This window comes from Ruditapes philippinarum, unplaced genomic scaffold (genome assembly GCF_026571515.1).
Source record: "Ruditapes philippinarum isolate M1 unplaced genomic scaffold, ASM2657151v2 ctg2184_1_1_1_1, whole genome shotgun sequence".
Lineage (NCBI taxonomy): Eukaryota > Metazoa > Mollusca > Bivalvia > Venerida > Veneridae > Ruditapes > Ruditapes philippinarum.
Window position 1 is genome coordinate 19,153 of NW_026860819.1, and position 27,771 is coordinate 46,923.

Below are 27,771 nucleotides of genomic sequence, written 5' to 3' on the forward strand. Positions count from 1 at the left end.
GCAATGAACATCATTACCAAACTAAAGGGAGGTAACTAAAAGAGAATGGAATGAAATGCACATTGCTGTAGTACAGCAACTTGCCAAAATCATGGCTTTGTATGTGCATACGAAGCCATTGGTAAAGAAGGAACTTCAAACAAAAAAGTTGTAAAAAAAAGTTAAGGGGAACCATACAGACATTGGGTTCAATTACTTTATGTTGGGGCATAGTAATAATAAAATACACAATGCATGTACAGAAGTTTTTCTTTATTTTCACAAATTCTCCTTTTCACTAACAGCACTATGCTATCAGGTCTGAATTGACCTAAATAAAAAACGTGATAGGTGTCTCTGTTTTTTTTGTCAAGCATTTTAATCTTTCAGGTAAATAAAGATCTTATATGTGTAATTCAAAATATATTAGAAAAGTCTCATGTTGTGCACTATGTTTGTAAAGAATGCTTTGCATTTGGTAAGAGATAAGTAGATCTGTACTGAAGTCAGTTCAATAATATAACATGAAGTTTAAATATTTTTGATGCGATGATATAACACAGTTATCAGTTCTGATCTTTAAAGAGTTTTAGAAATAACTAGTGTAAGTATTCAAGCATCTGACTACAGTGATGAACCATGATTTACAAGAAAACAAGCAATTATCATAGTATTGCAAGCAATCCATAAGTCCCATACCGGTTAGAACCCCATCAACATTCTGAAGGGCCATTGGCCATTCACTAATGTTTCAATTTTTCTATATTTTAAGTACATTTGTTGGAAAAGTTCTTTATAAGTGATCACAGGAAACAGTTTTTATGAACAGACAGACAGACGGACTGAAGGACACTCTAAAGTTAATATTTGAAACATCCCTGTTACCAAAATATAACAATTCTTAAAGAGGAGATAACTCTTGAATTAAAGATGCAATTTCATAAAAAAAAATCAGCTCTTTTTGACTAATCACAAATAATGTTATATTTGCCATGTTTTAAGCCTATTTGTTGCCAAGGCAACCAATATTTTTTCAAAATAGGCAGAACAGATAAGACATGCATAATCTCAAGACTGCCATCTACCCATATGTCAAGTTTCATAAAAATATTTCCAGTACTTTTTGAGTTATCACTGGATTCAGTGTATGTGTAAAATTTGCCATATTTTCAGTCTATGTGTTGCCATAGCAACCAGAATTTTCAACATAGGAAGAAAAGAAAAAGATGTGCATAATCTCCAGACTGCCATCTACCCATATTACAAGTTTCATAAAAATATTTCTATTACTTTTGCGTTAACACAGGATCCAGTTTATGTGTAAAATTTGCCATATTTTAAGTCTATTTGTTGCCATAGCAACCAGAATTTTCAACATAGGAAGAAAAGAAAAAGACGTGCATAATCTCCAGACTGCCATCTACCCCTATTTCAAGTTTCATAAAAATATTTCCACTACTTTTTGCGTTATCACTGGATCCAGTTTATGTGTAAAATTTGCCATATTTTAAGCCTATTTGTTGCCATAGCAACCAGAATTTTCAACAGAGGAAGAAAAGAAAAAGACGTGCATAATCTCCATACTGCCATCTATCCATATATCAAGTTCATAAAAATATTTTCAGTACTTTTCAAGTTATCGCGGGATCCAGTTTTGTGGATGGACGGACAGACAGACAGACAGACGGACGGACAGACAGACAGACAGAGGGTAAACCTAAAGTCTCCTCCGGTAAACCGGTAGGGGACTAATAACCTCCTTTTAGAGCTGAACTCGCACAACAAAAAATCAAAATTAGTAAATATTTGTTAATGGCTTACATATTCATTAATTGTTTTCATGTGCAGATTAAAATTAAGAACTCACTACTTCCACTCTTGAAAAGCACTTTGTCAAGTAATTTATCTTACAATATGGAGAAAAAGAGAACATGTGCATCATAGACAGCACAAATTTTCATAATAATAAATATCAAAAACATGCTGCGTTTATCAATTAAAAAAAAATCAAAATGACAAAGCAATAAAAATCTGACTATTACATTTCACACACAAATACACTGAATTATAAGTCAACTACAAACAAATTTCTAATTAACACTGCAACTTTTCAAGCGTCTGAAATCAAAATATACTGTATTTTGTGACCCAATAAATTACAACAGGTATTTGAGAAGAAAAATAAAATGCAACATTTTTGATACAAACATATAAAGTGTAAGGGGATAGTTGGATAGCTTTGGTAATACCAACAGAGCAGGTTACAAAATTATGACCTTCATAACTGCAAACACATGGGTGCAAGTTGAAAATATCAGAAAACCTGAAAACCCCGAATTTAGTATTATTTTAATTGTTTTTTCACATAGGAAAAGAGAACTTTCAGGAGTAGAAAAAACCTGAACTTCAGGCAAATGCCTGAAAACTTGTACTCATGCTGAAACACTGCCCTACATCGTACATGGGTAATTTCATTGATTATCATTTATTCAACATTTCTTATTCTAACTTTAGAACAAGTTAACAGCATTTCATCTAGCAATTTATGAAATAAATATTCCAATTGTCAAGTACAATGTAACAAATCTTATTACAAAATTAAGAACATAAAGAAAAGCAATAGATGGCCATAAAAAATAAATCATTTTTAGTAGAGTTTTATGTTACACATTCACGAATTTGATCGTAAGACAACATTTCCTACAGATGTGGAAAATAAACTCTTATGTAAATACATGTAATATCAAGCAAAAGATGACCATATTTTCTTCAAAGTTAAGATTTAATGCTCTAACCCACGTAGGTGAGGGGGCAAATAAACTCAAAATCAGTAACATTAACAATACCGAACCCCAAATGCAATTTTATAAATAGACTATTAGTGCCATAAGAACTATCAACAAAATACAAGTCTTTTATCATCTTAATATAAGAGAAGACAGACATTTAATAAGTACTAAATTAAATGACTAAATTGTTAGTATAATTGCAGTCTTTCTCAACATGTTTTAGTATCTGTTAAATTCACACTGATAAGTAAAGTAAGTTTTGAAACACTGATATGTAGTATATGCCATTATATCTGTTATACATGAATATAAAGTTCTTCTATATACATGTAGTTTAGCACATAGTGAAAAGATTTTAATTGGCAGCCAAATTTTCTTTACAGAAAGGTGACGACGGACTATAAAGCTTGTGACTGAAACAGCAAAATAAAATACAGTACAGTAAACTCCACTTATAATGATGATGTTGCTGCCCTCCAGAGACTTCTTTTTCAAATTAATTTACCTCTAAGCTGTAGCAATATCAATTTGTAGTCCCCTGTAGATCATTATAAGCAGAATTTACTGTATATATTTAGTTCTCAGTATATTTCAACTAAATATTTGCTAAAAATATTTGAAATAACAATGTGATCTTGTTTGTTCTTTTTGTGTCTTATAGGACAATAATATTTACTAACAGTCTCAAGAAAACTTCTGTAACAGTATCACATAATTGTTGTAACATCAATAAATAAACAGTTTCTACAGTCGGCTACATGTCTCCGCTATGAATCTGCTGGTGCGTTTTCTAAAACCGTTTTATCTTCTGGCTTCATGGCAGGAAACAACAAAACCTCCTAAAAATAAAATAATAAATCATTTCTTTTAAATTTCAAAATAAGAAATCCTATAAAATACATTAAAATTTCGTAGAGCATACTGATGGACAGGATTTATTAAAAGAAATATGAAGGCCTTGTATCTGCTAACCAGAACAAGTATAACATTTGTTTCAAATACTCTTAGAATTGATAATTTTTAGCTAACTAAACAAAGGACTAGAAATATTTACTATCATTAAGTTTTATTTCATAATTTCCACTTTTCCAAATTAAAACATTGAAGTTATCTATTCTAACAGATAATTCTATAAACTGGTTTTCAGACGAACATTTTACCTTGATGTTATTTGAGTTAGTAAGGAAAACAGAAAAACTCTTTACCTTGATGTTATTTGAGTTAGTCAGGAACACAGACAAACAATTTACCTCGATGTTATTTGAGTAAGTAAGGAACACAGACAAACAATTTACCTTGATGTTATTTGAGTTAGTAAGGAACACATACAAACAGTTTACCTTGATGTTATTTGAGTTAGTCAGGAACACAGACAAACAATTTACCTTGATGTTATTTGAGTTAGTAAGGAACACAGACAAATAATTTACCTTGATGTTATTTGAGTTAGTAAGGAACACAGACAAACATTTTACCTTGATGTTATTTGAGTTAGTAAGGAACATAGCCAGTCTATCTATGCCCATTCCCCAGCCAGCTGTTGGTGGTAGACCATACTCTAGTGCTGTACAGAATGACTCATCTACAAACATAGCCTCATCATCACCAGCTGCTTTGTCCTGAAATATCAAGTTTTAATACATCAGTGTCTGTGTAGAGAAACATCCTGTTAAAAACTCATGGCAATGACATAAATAGAGTTAAAATCCACAATCCCTTGATTGATAAGCAAACACCTTATAATTTGTGCATTATTTAAGGTACAAGTATGTGTGAAAGTAGAACTGACTATCAGGATAGCTTAAAGTCCTTGGCAGGATAAAGCCTATGACTGTGAGGGGTAAGTGATTTGAAATCTGGGACAAACCACTCATCCTTAATATTAAAGTACCTAATATTACAGTACATGTAATTAGTTATTATCATAAAATAAGAAATTATAATGTTGTGTCAACAGACTGCTGTTTGAAAGTTAGCAACAAATATGGCTAGAATAAACCAAACTTGTTTTTCAACGTCCAAGTTAATTTTGCACAGATATGATCTTATCCCTGTTGAATAAACAGGATAGAGGGACCTGTGCCCTGACTTTTCTTCAAAATCAAAGCCACGTTCTCAAAAACTTTGTTTATATTATCATATTAAACAATCCTATTTTTTACTAATTGTTTGAAAGTAAGCAACAAATAAGGCTATAATAAACCAAACTTGTTTTTCAACGTCCAAGTTAATTTTGCACAGATATGATCTTATCCCTGTTGAATAAACAGGATAGAGGGACCTGTGCCCTGACTTTTCTTCAAAATCAAAGCCATGTTCTCAAAAACTGTATCACATTAAACGATCCCTTTTTTTTATTAATTGTTTAAAAGTAAGCAACAAATAGGGCCATGATAAACCAAACTTGTTTTTCAACGTCCAAGTTAATTTTGCACAGATATGATCTTATCCCTGTTGAATAAACAGGATAGAGGGACCTGTGCCCTGACTTTTCTCCAAAATCAAAGGCATGTTTTCAAAAACTTTATCATATTAAACAATCCTTTTTTTTTATTGTTTGAAAGTAAGCAACAAATAAGGCTATAATAAACCAAACTTGTTTTTCAACGTCCAAGTTAATTTTGCACAGATATGATCTTATCCCTGTTGAATAAACAGGATAGAGGGACCTGTGCCCTGACTTTTCTTCAAAATCAAAGCCATGTTCTCAAAAACTTTGTTTATATCCTTGAATATTAACTGTTTGAAAGTAAGCAACAAAAAGAGCTAGAATAAACCAAACTTGTTTTTCAACGTCCAAGTTAATTTTGCACAGATATGATCTTATCCCTGTTGAATAAACAGGATAGAGGGACCTGTGCCCTGACTTTTCTCCAAAATCAAAGCCATGTTCTCAAAAACTTTATCATATTAAACGATCCCTTTTTTTTTTTATTAATTGTTTGAAAGTAAGCAACAAATAAGGCTAGAATAAACCAAACTTGTTTTTCAACGTCCAAGTTAATTTTGCACAGATATGATCTTATCCCTGTTGAATAAACAGGATAGAGGGACCTGTGCCCTGACTTTTCTTCAAAATCAAATCCATGTTCTCAAAAACTTTATCATATTAAACGATCCCTTTTTTTTATTAATTGTTTGAAAGTAAGCAACAAATAGGGCCATGATAAACCAAACTTGTTTTTCAACGTCCAAGTTAATTTTGCACAGATATGATCTTATCCCTGTTGAATAAACAGGATAGAGGGACCTGTGCCCTGACTTCTTCAAAATCAAAGCCACGTTCTCAAAAACTTTGTTTATATTATCATATTAAACAATCCTATTTCATATTAATTGTTTGAAAGTAAGCAACAAATAAGGCTATAATAAACCAAACTTGTTTTTCAACGTCCAAGTTAATTTTGCACAGATATGATCTTATCCTTGTTGAATAAACAGGATAGAGGGACCTGTGCCTTTATATTTATATTTTTATATTTTCCCTCTATTTTCTTTTCTTTTTATCCACTTTATTTGGAGCAATATATCATATATTATTTGATATTTGTGAAAAATGTGTTTAAAAGTAAGCAACAAATAGGGCTGGATTGAACCAAACTTATTTTACATCTATTAATTTAATTTTGCACAGATATGATCTTATCCCAGTTGAATAAACAGGATAAAGGGATCTGTGCCCTTTTTTAAAATTTTGTTTTGAACAATAACCAAATTAATTTGCTAATTACTATTATTCTTGTTTTTCTTCAGCGACAAAATATTTGACAGAATTTAATGGGAACAAACTTGATCCAAATCTATTATCCACACAAACTTTACATATACATGTTATACCTTTAATAAAATCTGGTTTGTGGTATAAATATTATTCTTAAATGTTAAACTGTTACTGTAAGACATACCTGAGCTTGCTGTTGGAACCTTTCTCTCTGTACAACTGGGTCATTCAACTCTGTGTAAGCATTACAAATCTCCTTCTTGCACACAAACAATTCAAATCTCTCTGTCAAACCAGACTTTGCTCTGTGCCTGCATCAATCAAAAAAGAAATTCAAATGTACATTTCACTGCTTAGACAACCAAAAACATATTACCTTTGACTGGACAAACATGTCATAAAAATTGTAAGCATTCTTTTATGTTTGCTTTTTCAACCTTCACTGATCACACTAGATGAGCAAACATAGGCTGTTAAATACCTTAGACTGCAAGAAAAGAACACAGGTATTTATCTAGTTTAGTAGCAGAGGTTCGAACCAATAAACCCTGAAGCTAAAACCAGACAGTGTTACTAATGGACCACTCCACCCACTACAGCTAAATCCTTTCCACCAAAAATATCTTATATGAACTTGTCCATCTTTAAATCTAGACAAAAACCATCATTTCATATGAAAATTCAAAATATTCACTGATTAAATTGTAAAACTAAGTATAACCTAAAATATTAAAATAAAATTTTTACCATTTAGCAAGTGGACTCATGACTTGTGGATGATCAATGATAAATGTGGGACTCACACATGTTTCTTCTATAAAATCTCCTACAAGCTGGAAAATAATACAAACAATCATCATTATTTTTAGTAAATCCTTCAAATGCAGATATTCTCTTTGACATTTTATAAATCCCAAACTTCAACTAATACCTCAATAAAATACTATTGACAGTGAACAAATATTTTTTATATCTACTTTTTTTTTTACTCTCCATTAGTGACTGGCAAATATCCTTATTCATTTGGGCTTCCATCACATGTACTCCAAAACTACACCCTACCTAAATTTTGGTGAAGAACGACTAAAAGACTGACTGCAGTTGTTTAAATTGTTTAATTTTACCCTTATTAGTGACTTGACTTACTCGTTGACCTACTTTTCACATTGACCATGATTTACCTAGATAGAGGCAGCTTTAATACAATACAATATCTTTGTATGGTTAAATAAAAGCCGTTATATTGGAAATAGTCAAGATTTTTTTCCTCCAGTTAATGCCTTAACATTGGTCAAAAAGTAGGACACATACCAAGAACACTTTGAATAATTTTGTAATGGAATAAATAGTGCATAAATCCTAGACTGTTTAACTTACTTTATCTAACAATCTAGCTGAAGTTCTAGGTGCTGTACAATCAACATTATGCTTGACACATTGGTCATCTAAAAACTTCTGTACCTCTGAAAATAAATAAATGATTAATGAATGGTATACAATATTTAAAGTCTTGCTTATGTAAAGTTCTAAATAAATGATTAATGAATGGTATACAATATTTAAAGTCTTGCCTATGTAAAGTTCTGCATACCCTAAATCATATATTTACAGTCTTGCTAATGATTAAGTTACCAAAACCCAAAATCATATCTGGCAAGTGCTTAAGTTAATTTCAAAGGTAAAGGTCATATTTCTATTACTATAGACCTAAGTGTTGCTCTGTCAGAGTGTGAATAAATCTTGTTCCGTAAAAAAAAAACAGTTTTGGCCAATTATATATTTTTGGTTGGGTTTAACATCACACAGACATAGTATAGGTCATATGGTGACTTTTCTTGTAGAGGAAGACCTCAGGTGCCCTTCTGTTCATTATTTCTGGCATAAACTGGCACCCCGAGAAGATCCACTGATGCTAGCTTCCTCAAATGAAAGAATTCAAAGTCCCTGTCAGAATTTGAACCTAAAGCAGTGAGAGAAATAATGAGCAGAAGGGCAATATTTATATATCATAATTAAACTTAGAATTTAACTAATTAGTATACCTGAATGATTAAGGTTAGCTGGGTCGGGAAACTTTACTCCTAATTTTTTCTCTAGCTCATCTATCATACTGACTCTCCTAAATGGAGGTGTAAAATCGATGTCCCAAACAGGCCCGTCGGGACCTTCTGGATGATATTGCACCTTGTGTGAACCATGAATTTCTTTTACCATACCTGAAATTTTTTTTTCATATTTGATTAAACAGAATACTTTCACACTGTCATTTTATCATTGGGCTTGATATGAAAGGAGCAAAATTTATGAAATCTATTTCAAAGATAATCCAGAAACTGAATATATACTGGCAAATTACTGACGCCGAATAAAATACATGAAATTTTAAATGCAAGTATCTGTATTTCATAAAACATTGCTTTACAAATATAGAAACAGAACAAGCTACAACTTTTGGTTCATATACAAATGCTACACAATGATTTGATGTCTACTGCTTTAACATTTAGTTAAGCTTGAATCTACAATGAATCAGACTTTTAAAACAAAGTTACATTGCAAACAAAAAGAAAACAGATCTTATAACTATTCAGTTTTAAAAAGCCAAACATCATCTTTCAAAAACTGTGACAAATGACAGAGGAGGAACTTACCAGCCACCATAGTTTCAGTGATGGTCATCAGATCATTATAGTCAGCATATGCCATGTAAAACTCCATCGTTGTGAACTCGGGATTATGTGTCATGTCTATTCCTTCATTTCGGAACTGCCGTCCAATCTCATAGACTCTATCTAAACCTCCAACTATTAACATCTGAAATACAGGAAATATTGTTATGTACAAAAATCAATGAACTGAATGATAAAGATATTATTTGTTCTGGACACTAAAAACTTTCTCCTATTTCAATGCTTGTTTAGAAGAAATGCATCCAAAGAATTTTGAATGTTTCATAGCATAACTGTTGTTCCCGACATCAAAAAAAACCTGAGGTTTTTGAGTGACAAAAAACGACAAGGAACCTTGTTTTTTGTTAATTTGTTCATAGAAATATATTGATATCCAGTTTCAGAGAAATCAAACTTTGCAAGATCTATTCAAGATTAACGTGGAGAATCAGACAGTTTCCAGCCCTTAAGGTAAAATGTATAGGCTGGCAACTTTGTTATCTACTATCATAGTAGAAATGAGATCATTTAAACTGCTGCTGTTTTTTTTTTAACATGAACTATGAATAGTAAAACCAGACAAGTAAGGAGCACATTAATCACCAAACATACTTTGAGGTAAAGTTCTGGAGCAACTCTCATATATAGGTCCATATTGAGGTCATTGTGGTGTGTGATGAAAGGTTTAGCAGTGGCGCCACCTGGTATCATGTTCATCATTGGTGTCTCTACCTGTTAACAAATAAACATAAGATATTTTGTTTGTTTGATTGGGTTTTACTTCACACCGACACATAATAGGACATACGGCTACGTTCCAGCTTTACTGGTGGAGGAAGACCTCAGATGCCTTTCATGCATTATTTCAGGCACCCGAGTAGAACCACCGACGTTCTGTAAGCTAGCTGGATAGCTTCCTCACATGAAAGAATTCAAAGTCCCTGTCGGGATTCGCATCCACAGCAGTGACGGGCAGGTGATTTGAAGTCAATGACCTTAAACATAAGATATAATACAGTGCTGACAGTGACCTGTAAACTTGTTGTTTTTTCTTCTTCTTTATTTGTTTAGAAGATCTGACAACATTCTTGATAATCCTTACTGCTTTACAGGATTTATTGCATATCTTAAAAAAATTCCAAGGTAAAAAAATGCAAGTGTTAATTTGTCAAAATTCATGTGATCCCTAGGAATGTGTTGAAGGTCTACATCTCCAAGCAATATTTGAAAAGATGGTGAAAAAGTCAGGCAGTATGAAAAGTTAACTGAAATTTTAAGTCTTAATCTTAACAAAGGTATGATATATATGAAGAAACTAGAGCTGTTGTTAGGACAGCATGATCAACTTATAGCAGTGCTCAATAGTAAAACAAAAGCCCGGATAATGTAGAATTGTCTCAATTTAAAAAGGGTTATAATTCTGTCAAAATCCCAGTTAGAGTTAGGGGCTTTGGTCAGTGACCTTCTATTATGCTCAAACATAAGTATATGAAGTTTCAACCTATCCCTTTCAGTTCTTTTAGAAATAGCAACATGCATGGCAAAACTTAACCAAAACATTACAGACGCCTGGGTGTGTACAGTAGCTCTTCTCCATTCTTTAAATGGTTAAGCTTAAAGCACAGTAAACGTTTGGTTTGTAAGAGCTCAAGACTTTTACTGGATTATCCTATTTTAGAAAATCAAAAATAATCCCTGTATACATGTAATATACTTGAGATATTGTAAATTGAATTACGATTATTATAAGGAACTTTTTGCTTACCTCCAGAAACCCTAACTGGTCCATAAATCGTCTGAGATAATTGATGATTTTGGCTCTCACAATAAACTTGTTTCTTGTTGTCTCATTTATTATAAGATCTAAATATCTTTGTCTAAATCTGGTCTCCTACAATAGCAAAATGACCATGTGTGTGTTAATTTTTCTATTATTTAAACATAGGAAGATAATACATTGTCACATGTATAACAACTAAACTAGATTCTATGGAGAACAGAATATAATAACTTGAGTCTCCCTTCTTGTGTACCATAAGAATGGCTACAAGTAACTACAATTTAACTTTATTAGGTATTGGTTCCCAGGCAAAATGTAGTTCTTTCACATTTATATGGGGCTGGGTTTGAAAACAGATTAATTTTACACATTGTTCTTTTCCTTTATTTCTTTTTTTTGTCAGGTTTCATGACATGCTGACACTGTCAACCTCATTACACTCCTTTCAAACTTTTACTGGTAGATGACTATCCATGCATTATTTAAGAAAAACCTCAAGAAATTTAAGGCCTGTAGAAGGACTAGAGCAGACAAAGGAAAGTAACATTCAGTCAGTGTCCTTGATCACCTGTACAATTTGGCAAAACTCAAGATTTACTTAACATGGTTCCCAAGATTAACATTTCTAGAAAGATAGTTAATATGCCTAAATTAATATACATTTAATAATTGATTCATTTGGAGTGTTACTGTTTTGTATATGATGTAACTGAACTACTAACCTTATCTTTCACACCAAAGTGTAATGATGGCAACTGATGTAAACAAGGTGACAGAAGGACTATCTTTTTTGGTATAATACTCAACTCTCCTTTCTTTGTTTTACCTGAAAACATTTTATAGACAAAGACTGAGCTATCAAATAAATCCGAGTACCAATAACTCGTAGAAATTTTTTTTCTTTCTTTCTTACCCCCTTAAAAACATGTCCAAATACTGTTTAAACCATACTTATATTTATCAAAATTAAATGGATCTCCGATTATTTCCAAATTTGATATTTAATTATTTACACCTGTTTCCAAGTCAATGCATTATGGAAGCATTTTACCCAATCGTTACAAAAACATGGAATTATTCCAGAACAAACTACTGTTTGGTAAAATGAGAAATATTCAAATGGGACCAGTTTAAGCATGTACCTACCAGGCATTCCCTCTACCCCAATGATATCTCCTCTCTTGACCTTTTCTAACATCTTAGCAAACTCATCTTCAGATTCATAGTACCTGCATGTAATAGATATACTATAATTTTAAACACATTTAAAGCTTTTCAAATGTAGTTCATTGGATAATAAATGGAGCCTGCAGACTCCTGAACCTCTCACTTCTACAATTTGAATCTTGTTTTGTTTCTTCTTTTTCTGTTTGGTTATATGTTGTACCAACACAGTATAAACTTAAGTTAGGTCATACATTGACTCTCCAGCTTTACTGGTGTGGAAGACCGCAGGTGCCCTTCTGTGAATTATTTCAGACATGAACAGGCACCAGAGTAGAACCACTGATGTTCCGTAAGCTAAAGAATCCAGTCACTTTGGGGATTTGAACCTGCAGCAATGATGCCCCTATTTGAATCTTTATTCTAAAATGATTAAACTCTACAAAGATTCTGCCCACAATTGCTAGCAGTAGGTAAATAATTCAACCCATACACTTATATATACAAATAACAATATAGAAAGGGGATCATATATATACACAACCAAGACAGCTTCCTTTAACATATTCTGTTATCATTGTAACTATGTAAGCCAACAAAGCCAAAAATTACTATAAGAATCACTTGCGAATCATTACGATACATACTGGTAGTAACACCTTTCAACTTATGATCTTTAAAATAATAAGCTTTTTAAGTCACTTACTTTGCATTTGCCATTATCTGTATCTTCACTGCTTCAGCTCGGAGATCATAAAATACTAATTTAGCCCCACTTTCTCTTCTAGAATGTATTCTACCTGTAACAATATTTAAATTAATGGCAAGTTTATATGAAACTTTTGAAAAAATAAATATATACAAAACAAAATATGATTATATATGATTTCAGTAAGTTTACAGGAAACCAAAATCTCTAAAATCTATGTACATGTAATCATGTAATTATATCCAAAGAAACTTCATCACAACTTCCACAAGTAAAACAAAATGTTCAATAAAGTTCTATAACACTTCAAGTTTTGTTTGTTTGTTTGTTTCATTTTACGCCTTTCCCAACAGTATTTCAGTCATATAGGCGGGTAGTTTCCTAACCATCGTTCCTGGAGAGTTACACCAGTACTAGACTACCTTCCTCCGCGCTAAACTACCAAAGATCTCCCGTGGATCGAACCAACGCCAGAGAGGTAACTGGATTAGAAGTCATTGACTCTAACCCCTCAACCACGGAGGCGGTTCAAGACACTTGTTAATTAAATAATCACAAAATAATTTCACATCTTGAAACTTATCCAAATTTAAGGCTTTCAATGCAACATGATTATGACAAGAAAAAAATTGGACAATTACCAACACAACCACCCAACTTACCTGAAACAGTGACAATGATATCCTCCATGATGGTGCCATCACCTACACTCTTGTATTTGTCTATATACTCTACCAGAGACATGCTAACATGGAACTTGTGAGGATATGGATTGTCATTGCTGCCTTTCAAATTGGCAACAGCTCTTGATCGCAATTTGAAATATTCCTGTAATTTAAATTTTTTTATATAAAATCATATATTTTGATGAAGTTTAATGTTGCTGTTGGTTTTCAAGACACACCATCATATGTCAACTTCTAACTTTGCCATTAATCAGTTAAAGTCATGATTTACCATTAATAATCTAGATGAATGGTTTCCAAGCACGATATAATTCCAAATAAAAAATTTTCCAGGTCATGAACTTTCCCACTTTTACAGTTGATCTACATCTCATTCATGCCCAAGTTACTAAGAAATAATGACAAAATAAACAACTATTTTGTCAATGAAAATGGAGATTAGACTTTATGTCCTGCTGGGGCACTGTAAAGAACTCAAGACCATATGGCAACTTTCCAATTTAACTGGACAGGATAAGACCTAAGGTGCCCCTTTCTTCATTTTTTCCGACACCAATAGACATACAGAACTTTTCACCTTCCATTTACTGTAATAGATAGCTCCCTTACATTCTGACCAAGATCAAAATCACGGGTTGGTTTCAAACCCTCTGTGTTAATGATTTTTCACCTTATATACTAGAGGCCTATAAAAGACCTCTTTCCAATGGAAATTTTCTCTAAAATCATGCAGTTTTCCCAAAAATCTACACTTCCCAAATTAGTAATTTTAGCCACAATTCTCCCAAAATCAAGAGGCCTGAGGCTAAGGCCTCTTCCTGATAGAGAAAAACCACTGTATTTCCAAGGCAGTGCACAAAACCAACCACAGAAACCCCCCTATTTCGATAAAATAATTACACAAATCCTGATAATATCAGATACCAACTTACATTTGGATCAATATCCTCTTCCTTGATTTTATCTTCCTTCTTAGCATCTTTCTGTGTCTCTTGTTGGGCTGCTAATTTCTCTGCCTTTTCTTTGGCCTTCTTCTCCTCCTTCAACCTTCTCTTCAACTCACTGAAATTAACACAACACTCTGTGGTTACATTTATCTTAACTTTAGTTACATAGTTAAGATAAAACATGATTTTATTTCATAATTTACTGAGATTTTCTCCACAGGTAGGGGCCAGGCCTGTCTCTTAAACTCGATAGAATTTTAGCAATACAAGCTTATGTTTTGTACCATTAACCAACTATAAGTACAGTTTGTCTTACTGTCTAACTGCATGACTTTTTTTAAAAGTTTTCCAAAGGGAAAGATGTCTGAAACAGTCCCTGCTTAAGGGAGGATTGTTTTTTTTTAAATATTTTAATTAATTTACAGTGATTTGATTGAAAACCCTATGGAAAGAACATGCTATTTTTGCAAATGAGGCTTCTATATTTTACTTTTAAACTTTTATGATGCAATCAATATAAAGACAGTGAAATCAAAAATACACCTTATTTCTATGCTAGCTTATTGAATTACAGTGAAAATTTAACTCTTTTAATACTTTTATTCATTACTTGTAATGAACATTTTACTAGTTTATATATTTCATTCATTTAATAGCCTTAAACACAAAAACTCAACTCTACTCTACATATCAATTATATATATTCAATTCATATAAAATAATCTATTCATTTAGCAGACTATGTTCATAAAACCATAAAATGTCACATGAATTTTTATTTTTTAAAATAATCTTCTTTCAAACCATAACTATTAAATACACTGTATATAAATAATATAGTTGGGTTTTTTTTCAGTTTTTTTTTTCCGTTCCCTAAAATTTATTAAAAAATTCAAAATGTTTTTTTTTTTTTTTAAATAAATTTGTAAATAATCATACTTCTTGCTTAGATCATCATTTCCTTCCATTATCCTAAAGTGAGTAAAATTCTGTGCTTAATTACGTTGAATAACTAACTTAAAAATAAACCAATTTATTACGGTTTATTGGTTTTACCCCTTAACCAGACCAAGGTTTAATATAATGTAACACCATGCTTTGATAACATGATCATACCTTATCTCATGGCATTAAATATACGAAATCCCTTTATTGGTGGTGCAATATATTTTGAACTGAGTGATATTCAAAGATAATTTCACCAAACCACTATATGTCTATTATCAGAGGAAAACAATCCTTTAAAAATTTAATCAAAATTTTCTTCCTTTGTAAATAAATCATGCAATAGGGCAATAAATGAGTGTATTCTATTTACATTGTAAAACCTTAAAAAGTTCAAAGCAAGATCAATACAAGGTGACAGTATGCACTGGAAAAGTTTCACGCTTTTGCATGTCCCTTATTTGCTTTAGTGAAATGGGGGAAAAAAAATGAAAAAGAAAAGGAATCTTTGTAGGTGATCATTTATATCCAAGCATTAGAGTAATTTAAACTTGGTTTGTTTTTAACTCAAAGCAAGGTCATAAACACTGCATGGTTCTCAAATTATTACTTCATTCAAATCTTTTAATCCAGAAATAAAATTACTGGTGAAAATTTCCTTTTAAAACTATTTTTCATGAAATTTAAAAAAAAAATAAAAAATATGTTACCAAATTTCAGATCTACAAAATTTAATGTAAAGAGGAATTGAACCATACAATGTTCAATTACCTTGAAAAAAATCCCACATATACTAAAGAAACAAATCAATTTAAGTTAGTAAAATGGATACTTTATTTCAATAAATTTTCTAATAATCTTGCAGAAATGGTGGATCTTGTACGATCTATATTGTAATTTTCTTAACTCTTCTTTGTAATATCAAGAACCAATGCAGTGAATATACCATACCTTGATGTAAACTCAGTTTGAGTCAGTGAAGTGGAATGCAATTTTTGTGTCTGACTCAATAGTGTAACCCTGTAGGCATCTGGAGCATAGGCACTTGCTGCTTTTAAACCAGCCGATTTCAAATGGTAATATTTCAACTGTTTAGTTACAGTTTTATCCAACACTTTCAGTAGACTTGGCCACAGTTTGAATGAGGACATTGTGCATTGTGGTATAGCACTTGGATTAAAGATGATGTGTCTTCAAAAACAGTACTTTGCATCTGAATATATAAGTATATTATTTAAACTTAGTGTCTACAATAAAAACCGATTTACATTTATGGAAAACTAAGCTTTATCAAATATAGTCTTCTTTTGTACTTAACATGACACAGAAATTAAGTATCTTAAATCAGGCCATTCCCATTCTTTATTTAATCAATACAGGTATAAGCAACTAAAGAAGTAACAATTTTTAAGCATGAAACAAACATTTATATCATTAAACAAGTGTCTTGTTTGATGGCAACACTGATGACTTTCTTTAAAAATTAAAATATTGACAACATGATAAATTAACACTCAATTTCATAAGTAACAGTTCATGTACACCAAGTGTTTTAAAGTTGACTGATAGAGACAATTCAAAATTTGGGGGTACTAGGCAGTTCAAACATTTTTTTTTTATTTGTAATTCTTTATGAAATTTAACTTTTTGTTGAAATAAAAACAAATCCTCATATTTCAAAAGCAATGAAACATATTGTGTTATGTCCAAATTTATTGTTTGCAATTTGTACTCAATAATTAGTTTATACAAATTTATTTTAGTTCGATTGTGTTGGAAGCTATAAGCTTATAGAAACACTCTCGAATCCGTTCCTGGAACCAACCAGTACTAAGCAAAGAATGTAAAGTTTCTTGCTCAAGGAAACAACGGCTTGCCCCTGACAGGGTAAATAATTGACTTCATTCCTTAAACATAGCAGTTACTGATGGAAAATATTGAAAGCCCAATATCAACTATGTATTGAATTATTCATTTCAACATGTTTTTTTATATACATGTTATACATGTATCAGCCAATTGGTGATGTTGTCCTGAGAAAATTCTCTCTAAAAAAAAAGGAATACTTTTATAAGATCAATATTGATTTTTCTATACAATATGAAAGTAAAATAAAATACCTTTTAAGTCATAATTTTTTTTTCTCCTTCATATAATTGATTTTTGTCAATACTTTTGATGTTTAAGGGTTTTGGGTTGTAGAGGATGAGGGTTTTGGGTCTTAGAGGAGGAATGGGGTATAGTCTAAGTCATGGCCATGTGCCAAACACCTGTGTTTACAAAGTGAAAGTTAATACTACAGTGTATCTGTTTACAAATTTACTAAACAGTCTAAATGGAGGAGTAGATTCCCTTCAGTTTTCTTTCTAAACAATTTAAAATCAATTGAATTTGAATATTCGAACACTGATTCACACAATTTAAAACCCTTATTTTCCTCTTGTGATTTTTTTCTCTATTTGTCAGAAGAACGGTCACTTGTCTCCCATTTTCTTGGCAAGCTAGAACCCTCAATTTAATTTTCTGAGGTCACTTGCAAATAATGACCAGAAACCACACTTTCTATTATTTGCGATATCTAGAACAAGCATGTATCATGTCATGACAGTTAAACATTAGTTATTTATTTCAATATATTGTTAATAATTCCTGGTCCAACTTATCTGCGAAGAGCTCCAAGCTTTCTGAGCTCATACTTTTTTTGTTTAGGAAAGGTGTTTGTGACCAAGCTCAATAAACACTTCACACAAAGCCATGAACTCTTCTTGTATTACTTGGATCAGATACTTAATTTACTTTCAATATCAATGAAATGTTTTTGATATTATGTGATTTATGAATGTATATTCTTATTGCACTTGAAATGGAATTTGACAACTATTGACAGACACTGGAAAATCAAGTCAAGTTTCTATTGAACATGATTGTGTTTATCATAGATGATATATATCATAATTTTGTTGTCTTTACTTTACTTGACTTTATCCAGCGTAGGGTCGCGAGATCAGAAATCTCTTGTAACCCCCTCAAGGTCTGACACCCAATGATTATTATCCGGTATAACAGTATATAATTTGTTTATCATAACCAGTAACCTTATCGAGTCTGTTTTTTAGCGAATTCAGCGTTGGTGAACATATAGTCCTAATTATAAGACCTATACGTAACCTATTTCATATTTATCATTCATTAATCTGATATTTTACATTTTTCATTTTCCATGTTACGTTAGGTCTTATCAGATCTTTGCAAAATCGTGTAGCAAAAAAATTGACATTAGACATTGATTTAGATCTAATGAATTAAAACAGCGTGTATTTACATTAATTTTGACCTATTTATGAACAAAACTAAAAAATAAATACCTTTAAACAAAATAATTGAACTGTCACAACCGAAAAGACATGATTCAATCCTCTCATTTAATTAAATTCTTTGTACAGCTGATATACAAATGGCCGCCATACAGTGCGCGAAATCTGATTGGCTAATTCAAATGCAAGCGTTTAAATGAGTCCAGAAGTTTCTAACGGAATATTTTTTCAACGAAATAATTGCCCATGCACCGTCAGTGTGTTCAAATATATTTTTCCGTTCAAAAAATTGGAATCAATCTGTAAAATGCTTTACTTAACCAGTATGGCCGATGAGCGAAATAGACTGATATTTATATTTTATTTTTAATTGATAAGTACATTGTTTTAAAGTTTTTGTTAATGATAGACCATGCAATTGAAAGAACAGAAGATAAGCTTTTGAATAAAGCTTCAAAGGCAAGTCAACAGACATTTTTTTAATTTTTCAAAATGCTACGCGTTTTTGAGCAATAACTATTAGACGTAAAGGCTTGACCAACATAAAACTATAACAAGCCTGTAACGTCTAATCTATTGGACTAGTGAACATACTACAGTATCTGGTAATCTATTCCATTCTGGTACTACCCTTAATGAGAAAAAATGTTTTCTTATTTCCTTTTTACATGATTTTATTTTCAACCTCATGGAATTTCCTCTGATGTGATGATTATCTGCAAATTATCTTCAAGTTGTGACTTGGACAGTAAATGGCTTTACTGGGACGTTTGTCAAAGACAGATGTCACATTTGTATTTCAATATTTTAAGTTTATTATTGACCGTTTACAGGGACGGTTAAGAGTATTAAATTGATTTTCTAAACAATTTCATAATTTGTTTTTTATTGCATCATTTTTTAAAAAGTAGATGAAGTTCATTGCTTTACTTCCAAAAAATTTACAAAGAATAATTTGTTCCAAAGCAAAAATATATATATGGCGACCAACATTTATTAAGCACTTCATTTTAAATGATTATGTTTCTCACTTCTTGCTTAATTTTTCGCCGGTGTCAGCCATTTTCCCACGTGTTGCGCCAAATAAATTGGTGTCTAAACTCCGTTTAACACGTACCTCAAGAGTCGGTAACTGGTTTTGAAGTACTACATTGTATCAGAGGTACTTCGCCCAATTTTATCCGACTCTTGCTTTACAAATAGCATTTATGATTTTATAGATAATAAACACGTATCTTGATTTTTATCAGCTGCAGTACAAGGTTTCTAAAGGTACATGTAAGATGTCCTATTCATGTAGCTATGAGTGTAGGACAAAAGCCCTCCCGGACAAAAGCCCTCCCGTCAAAAAGCGACAAGGCGGACAAAAGCCCTCCCTTGAAAATGACAGGGCGGACAAAAGCCCTCCCGTGAAAATGACAGGGCGGACAAAAGCCCTCCCGTAAAAATGACTTGGCGGACAAAAGCCCTCCCGTGAAAATAATAGGGCGGACAAAAGCCCTCCCGCAGCAAATACATATATGTACGTTGAATAGGTTATATTGTACTCAACATATTAAAATTGTAATCATGAATATTTTTGTTTTCCATTGGCATAACCGTGTTTGTATGAGCTTGAGCACATTCCTGAGAGGCATTTGAATAATTAGTGCTAAAATCTGTAATTAAGTGCATATTTATTCACGTAGATATGAAGGATTACTCCTATGTGATGTTAATAATAATAGAGTAATAAATGATGAAAATAAGTTAAAATTATCTAACTTAAAAGTTATAGACATTTATAATGTGCCTTGTAATGAGTCAATTACTTTTAAAAGTGACTTTGGTTTTAACGACATTTGTGTAAAAAGTTACCTCGTTAAACATTTCAGGAAGGTATATTCAGAATAAAAGGTGGTTCATACTGGTTCTTAGGCCAATTGAAAACAACAAGAAATATATGTAACAATTTTAATATGTTGAGTGCAATGAAAAAAAACACAGGTATTCAACATACATATTTATTTTTGTTACGGGAGGGCTTTTGTCCGCCTTGTTAATTTCACGGGAGGGCTTTTGTCCGCCCAGTCATTTTCACGGGAGGGCTTTTGTCCGCCCTGATATTTTCACGGGAGGGCTTTTGTCCGCCCTGTCATTTTCACGGGAGGGCTTTTGTCCGCCTTGTCATTTTTTGACGGGAGGGCTTTTGTCCGTTTCCCTGTAGCTATTATTGTGTAAAATGCTGACATGTAGCTAATACTGCACTAATAAGTGCACAAATATCTCACATCAAACACAAATTTTACCTTTTTATTATTCTCCTCATTGTTTGTTATGTAACATAGTAAGATTGTTTTTCTTTTCGGCTGTTTTAGAATTGTTCTCGAACTAAAATGATTAGGAAAGTATATAAATATTTCAAAGTAAGTATCATATGACTGAAACAAATAAATGTATATTATTTTTGGCTTGCTGGTGCATACAACATAGCAAATCCTAAAAGGTGTGAACTACTGCCTAACAAACTTTTAAAGAAAAAAAAAAATAATTAAGAAACAATATCTTTCCTTCTTTAAACAATCCAAATACAGAAGTATGAGGACCCCCCCCCCCCCCAAAAAAAAAAAACCCCAAAAACAACAACAACAGTTCACTTTAATTTCAGAATTTAATCCATATTTTATTTTATCTTCAAGTATGTAACAAAGAACACAAAAATCTTACTTAACATTTACATTAAAAGATATTTTTAGCTTTTAGTGAACTGTGTCACAAACCTGTTACCTAAATGTACTATTGTACTATTTTTTAACAAAATATTCATTACTGCAATGTGGTTCCAGCTTAATTTTCAACTTTCAATTAAATTTATGGTATTGCTAATATTAATAACATGAAAGTTCTTGTTCCTTATTTGAGTACTTAAAGATCCCGTATATTGTAATTAAGGTTGTAACCACACTTAATTATGCCTCTAAAACAATTTTCAAACATCGAAGAATATGTAAAATATGTGCTGCAAATATTTGTGCGCATTATATGTAATCATTAAAATATATGCATTTATTTCTTATTGAAGAATTTGACTTAGACTTTATAGAAAATAAATTTCTAATTACCTCCCTTTATTAAATAACATGAAATGTAAATTCAGTAATATCTTTACAAATAATGCTTTTTGGAACTTACACTATTGATAAATCTGCATTTGAGCATGATATATATGATATAAAACCATAAAAAATTGAGTTACAGGATCTTCAATATGGCATTTAATATCTGAATGATTAACCATGCAATAACATTATTATTATACGATCTAAATATTGCTGCAATCTCATTGGTCCAAACAGTAGTCAACAGAACTTTTTATAAAATCATATTCACTGGGTTAGTATCATTTTCACTGGCGCGCGGAAGACAAAAAGCCGTCAAAACACGTCTATATGAAGGAATAGGTTAAAGGCTACACCACAATGTTGAGTATAAACTTGAATTATTTTTGTATGCGCAGTGTTCACGTTGTCGTTGCACGCTTAACACATGCGTCTTTTTCCCCGCGCTTCAACAAGGCAAAATTTGTACATGTATATAAGGTTGTACTTTCTGTGATTTTTTTTTAATTTTTTAGCCTATTCATATAATAAAACAATTATTGACTAGTGAGCCATTGAATATGATGTGATATTCACCGGCAGAAAGTCATATTGATCTCTGCTTGTTGTTCAGACATTTTCAACATGATGGATTTTTTATATACTTACTAATATAACAGCTCAGTCATTGTTGAATAAGAAATAATGGAAACCATGTTAGAATAAAAGGTATAGTATCCTTGATAATGGTCTATATAAGAGCATTTTACTTCATCTTGAACGTCTTTCCAGAGAGTTGATTTTCATAGTTTCTGTTTTCAAAAGTCTAAATATCAATTTTAAAATGTCATTAACTCATTATATTGCACTGCTTTTTGATGTGTTTAAGATATCAACTACGAGCTTGTTACATAATATTGACCTGTCAAAGTTCAGGGCTCATGCAGGGAATCAAATGTACAAAATATAAAAAACAATTAAAGGATAAAAGAAAGCCTGGAGGATTAATTTTCAAAAAATTTTCATTAAAAATGTAATACAGTTTAAAGTTTAAGGCATAATTTTGGGAACCCAAAAAAAGTTTTTTAATTTTTAATGTTTTTCCCCATCAAATTTTTTAAAAAAAATAATAAAAAAATAAAAATTTGTCGACAGGATTAAACATAAAATATTATATCATAATTGGTATCTATAATCCCCTTTTTCATATCACTTCTTTAAATGTTTTCAGTTTCTTTCAAAATGGTTCAGTGGTTAGTGTCTTAAACATTGCATCAACTTTTCCTACCACCTGGAACTGGCATTCCTATAGCCATCATTGCGGCTACAATATGACAACATCTTGATGTTGCTGGACATGAACATGTCTCTTCAGGAAAAACTGTAACCACATATTTTTTGTCATTGTTGCCTCTCACCATGAAGGCTCCCATTTCAGGAACAAGTATGATCCCATGTTCATCAATAATTTTGATAGCTAATGATCTTTGAGTTATGATACCCTTATTTATTTTACAATTTGTTGTATTTTCTGCTTGTGGTTCAGAAGTATCTTTATATTCATTGGTATTTTTGTTAGAAATCGCTGCCCCAACCTGGAAACATTCCTTCATTTCTTCCAGTTCACATATGTTATTTGGTAACATATTATTGGTATCTGGGTCTTGAGCGCCTACATTTAATTCAGACCCGTCAGACTGTGTCACAGCAGGTGTAGAAGAATCTCTGAAATCTGGGCTGCAGCACTAAAACAATACACAAAATAAATTAAATAAAGTTTATTATAAAGTATTTCTTTTGCACCATAAATACTTACATTATAAAATTATAGGCTTTAATTCCATAATATTACGTATTAAATGAATTTAATTGTCACACATATGCAACAGTTTACTAGAAACATTTATTCTTCTTCTGATAAATTGGATAAATAATAAAGGTTGCTAAAAACACGGGAAATTCCATGTAGTATAAAGCTATAGCTCAAACACCATAACATGTTTATTGAAAAGTTTATTTACAAGTTTACAAACAAGATGACAAAAACAAATCATAGGGATAAAACTGTAAGTATTAAATTTAACAGAATAGCTAAACCATACCTTGGCAATTGTTGTTTTGTCAAGAGGGAATATACCAGCATTCCTGAAGGCCGATTGTAGATTTTCAGTAGAAACTGCTTTAGTGTATGGATAAGCTGTTAATTCTGCCACACTGTACATAGAAATATTACGTCCAGGGTTTTGTTCCATGTAGGCATGACTCACCATACAGTACATTCTCTTAAATGGAGCAAAAACTGAATTATCCATAGGTTGAGTAACCAGACTAGTATGAGGTGGCAGAACAAATATTATAACATTATTTTTGCTGACCCACTGAGTACATGTGAGTTTGATATGAGATTTATGTCCATCATAAAGAAGTAAGGCTGGTTTATCTGGTGACAAATTGGCATAATTCACAAAATGTTTAGTAACATAGTTCTGAATCACTTCTGTATTTGTCAAACCATTCTTGGTCATTTCTCCCGATGATCCGACACTTGTATTCCGAAGAAATTCAGGGTTCCAGCGTTTCCCAGGAAATACATAATACGGAGGTATACAATTACCTATAGCATTTCCGCCAGCAATAATTGTAACTAAAGATGATTGTGATGATGATTCGTCCTGTAAATTGGTGTCTGGACTACATACAGCATTTGGAGATCTGTGTTCTGTTGAAATAATATTTTCATCTATCATAAAAATACGCTCAGGTTTGTCAAATAAGTTATTTTCATTTAAGATAGTCTCAAGTTCAGCACAGTAATTTTCTACGGTTTCTCTTGAAATGCTAGGTTTCTGTGCTTTTGCTACATCCAACTTTGGCCATCTCTTAAGAAAATCATAAAACCAATTATCACTGAGATGTTGTGTAGATTTCACAGATTTACCAATGTTAATAGCATATTCCCTTGCCATGAATTTTATCTTGGATGCATTATATCCATATCCAATGTTAGCCATGTAGGAAATATGCTCAACAAGTCTCTGTTCCTCATCTGAAGAAAATATGGGCTTAAAACCAACTTTGGCATCTATAGGTACCAGTCCTCTTGACCTGTCACGAAGAGTTGATTCAGGTATATTGTATTCCCTCGAAGCTCTGTAAACTGACATGCCCATCTTGGTAGCTTCAAACGCTCTCAACAGATTGGTCCTGTCATACTTCATCTTGGATTTCTTTGTAGACTTTTGGAGCTGAAATTGTAAATTGTATTATATCCAAACAACAACTCATTACTTTCATCATATTAATTCAACTTTTATTTCTACAATCAGGCAGTTAAATATAAAACAAGAGGGCCTAGATGGCCGTAGATCGCTCACCTGACCCATCAAACTCATCCGAATAAAAGAAGATTTATTTAAGTTTTTACTATATAATACAAATAAGGAAAATCAATGACGTTTCATGCCAAATATTTAAGCTCTAGCTCTTTCGGTTTTCTAAAAGAGGATATTTTAAAAGAGGATATTTTAAGTTTTTTCTTTTGGTTGCCATGGCAACCAGAGTTCTGCTTGGAATTAAAATTTTTGAACAATTTTTAAAGCTGACCACCAAAGGAACATTCCTGTGAAGTTTGGATGAAATTGGCTTATTGGTTAATGAGGAGATGTCGTTTAAAATTAAAAGTTTACTGATGGACGGATGCCGGACGAAAAGCGATCACAAAAGCTCACCATGTCACTTTGTGACAGGTGAGCTAAAAATATTTACTAGAGTTGTCAAAAAAGGCCAGGAGAGCATACTTCAAAAGCAAACTTCAGTTCCTAGTGAGATCATCATCAATCTGGCACATTCAAGGTGACAGATATCAAAGTCATGGTTTTCTCTAACCTGCCCATAAGTGTTCAGTTGATATGGAGATCTACCATGCAAGACATTGAAGCACATTAACACTACTTAGGTGTATGACATTCTGTTAGTACTGTACAGTATGCAGACTGGAAAAAACTAAAATATATGCTGTTGCATAGATGGCACAGTAATTCTGTCACAGTATCTTTGCAGCATAAGCATGCCACAACATAATCAGTCTTCCCATTAGACATATTCCACTGACCCTAAACTAGGAACGTGCCTGCCACTGCCATAAGTCTAGTTGGACTATGTTATCTGGAGCCAGCCTTTTGACCAAAACGAAACCCTGTCATCAGCAAAGGTCACATTAAAACTAAATTTGTCCATAGCAAGTGTTCGACTGCCTGTGCATTCAGTGATTATGGATTCAAACCCACTGGTTCCTTGCCACTTTTGTGCAATATTTAGACTGTCAAAGGGGAGGGGAGGCTTTAAGTGGTTATGGTGTCTGCCTCTCAACCCAGGGAACATGGGTTCAAGTTATATTGGGTCACAACCATGTTTCTTTATATGACACCAGTACTGGTTGATTACAGGAAGGGGACTCGAATGTGATTAATACAAGTTGAAAAAATTTGTTTCGCAATCGAGCTTAAATTATGTCACATTGTTAGAAAAATGTGCAGCCTGGCCGGAACTTGAACCCGGGACTCTCAGAATACCATTCCACAGCTCTACTGACTGAGTTATCTGGCCACTTACACATCTTCTTCCCTAAATAGTGAACAGTTCTGAACCATGACAATAATAAAATATTTTTAAACCAAACCAGTTTTGACCTTTCATTATGTCATTCACATTATTAGCTACAAGACACTTCAGCAAACAGGTTTTTTATAGACTATAGTACTGCTAGATATGTTTACTGTCGCACGACGTCAAAATAAAAGCGACATATAAAGTTATGGAATCCAGAACTATCGAATCCAGAACTATCACATTAGTAGTTGTGACCAAATTTATCAAAAGTACAAAAAGACATAAACAATGAAAAGGCCTTAATTATGAGTAGATCTAAATGAACTAAAAATTTTGCATTCCATGTTCTATCGATAATACAAAAACGTTTAGGGGCTTTAACAGTTCTATATTTGACACATTGTAATTTGCATAAAACTTGCTAGATTTATTATTCTTTTATAATTTAAGTATTATTATTTTATAATTAAAGTCGAGAGACTTGTCACTATACAGGACGAAAATTGGGTTGAGCTGTAAGTGGGGCGAATCCGTATCAAACTTGAGAAATACGGTATAATTTCTAAAAGACAACAACGATAAAGGTGAATTACTAGCTTTGTTTCTTTGTTTTCTTCAATGTTCATCTCTTGTTTCGTCGGACTCCTCTTTGCCTTTTTCATTGTCACAATTATTGCAAAGTGAAAGCAACTTCAACTACAAATTCTGCTTCCGACTTAGAAAAATCGATAGGTGGCGCTGTATATGCAAATTAGCATTTTCGGATTACTTTCCCACGTGGTGAGAAAAATAACAAAATATCGTCAAAATGTATCTCATGTACCATTTAGATGACCAAGGAAATCGTGTTTATACATTAAAGGTATTCATAATGGATATGATTTATATATAACCTAACGTGCCTTATTGATATTAAAAACTATATTTAAATAATTGAATTAATGAATTGTTTATAGAATTACAACCATTCGCCCCTCTGTCGATTCGCCCCATTTTGGATTACGTTATACAGACCATGTATATATGTAGCCCAGACCACATTAAAGAAATCACATGGAAGCCGAGTTATCTATTAATGAAATTTTGCCACTAACAGTTTCACAAAGTCATCTGACAGATCTGTACAGATCATGTAAAAAAACATGACTTTAACATTTATATGAAAGTTAATCCCCAGACACTTCACCCAAGAATCAAAATGCTTCAGCTCCCATCCGTTATTGTACCTATATTTATACAGTTTTTTTATAAAAGACTAACTCAAGTAAGTGGTTCGGGTACAGAACTGGGGTCCGGTACAGAACCAGTTCCAGTTTTTCAATGACTATTTCTGACATTTGAATTATTTGTTCATTATTTAATACAATGTGTGTCTAACCATCT

The 27,771-nt window shown here is 32.2% G+C and overlaps 2 protein-coding genes across 6 annotated transcripts; both read right to left on the minus strand.

Moving 5' to 3' along the window:
• Positions 1 to 231: 231 nt before the first annotated feature.
• On the minus strand, positions 232 to 19,877 carry LOC132713477 (lysine--tRNA ligase-like). 3 transcript variants are annotated; one of them, XM_060696089.1, is made up of 16 exons: positions 19,735 to 19,865; positions 16,341 to 16,602; positions 14,430 to 14,559; positions 13,474 to 13,639; positions 12,809 to 12,902; positions 12,085 to 12,167; positions 11,661 to 11,764; positions 10,924 to 11,049; positions 9,771 to 9,890; positions 9,141 to 9,303; positions 8,532 to 8,705; positions 7,867 to 7,952; positions 7,237 to 7,322; positions 6,674 to 6,800; positions 4,244 to 4,387; positions 232 to 3,607 (listed from the first exon to the last, which is right to left on the minus strand). In XM_060696089.1, exons 2-16 carry the CDS (start codon positions 16,538 to 16,540, stop codon positions 3,536 to 3,538), a joined length of 1,875 nt encoding a protein of 624 aa, XP_060552072.1. In that variant the 5' UTR covers positions 16,541 to 16,602; positions 19,735 to 19,865; the 3' UTR covers positions 232 to 3,535. The 3 variants fall into 3 exon arrangements, with proteins under 3 accessions (XP_060552072.1, XP_060552073.1, XP_060552074.1); XM_060696090.1 differs by lacking the exon at positions 16,341 to 16,602 and having other exon boundaries at positions 19,735 to 19,877; XM_060696091.1 differs by lacking the exons at positions 16,341 to 16,602; positions 19,735 to 19,865 and adding an exon at positions 15,384 to 15,472.
• A 3,019-nt stretch (positions 19,878 to 22,896) lies between these two features.
• On the minus strand, positions 22,897 to 27,142 carry LOC132713479 (uncharacterized). 3 transcript variants are annotated; one of them, XM_060696093.1, is made up of 3 exons: positions 26,982 to 27,142; positions 23,883 to 25,025; positions 22,897 to 23,525 (listed from the first exon to the last, which is right to left on the minus strand). In XM_060696093.1, exons 1-3 carry the CDS (start codon positions 27,048 to 27,050, stop codon positions 23,055 to 23,057), a joined length of 1,683 nt encoding a protein of 560 aa, XP_060552076.1. In that variant the 5' UTR covers positions 27,051 to 27,142; the 3' UTR covers positions 22,897 to 23,054. The 3 variants fall into 3 exon arrangements, with proteins under 3 accessions (XP_060552076.1, XP_060552078.1, XP_060552077.1); XM_060696095.1 differs by having other exon boundaries at positions 26,986 to 27,122; XM_060696094.1 differs by lacking the exon at positions 26,982 to 27,142 and adding an exon at positions 25,666 to 25,737.
• Positions 27,143 to 27,771: the final 629 nt, after the last annotated feature.

Excerpts from the sequence above, each read along its gene's own strand:
- LOC132713477 (XM_060696089.1), bottom strand. The coding sequence starts at position 16,540 with ATGTCCTCATTCAAACTGTGGCCAAGTCTACTGAAAGTGTTGGATAAA. Across the intron at positions 14,560-16,340 it reads CAAACTGAGTTTACATCAAG|TGAGTTGAAGAGAAGGTTGA; the intron begins GTATGGTATATT and ends TGTTAATTTCAG. Across the intron at positions 7,323-7,866 it reads CAGCTAGATTGTTAGATAAA|CTTGTAGGAGATTTTATAGA; the intron begins GTAAGTTAAACA and ends ATTATTTTCCAG.
- LOC132713479 (XM_060696093.1), bottom strand. The coding sequence starts at position 27,050 with ATGAAAAAGGCAAAGAGGAGTCCGACGAAACAAGAGATGAACATTGAA. Across the intron at positions 25,026-26,981 it reads AAAACAAAGAAACAAAGCTA|CTCCAAAAGTCTACAAAGAA; the intron begins GTAATTCACCTT and ends TTACAATTTCAG. Across the intron at positions 23,526-23,882 it reads ACAAAACAACAATTGCCAAG|TGCTGCAGCCCAGATTTCAG; the intron begins GTATGGTTTAGC and ends GTATTGTTTTAG.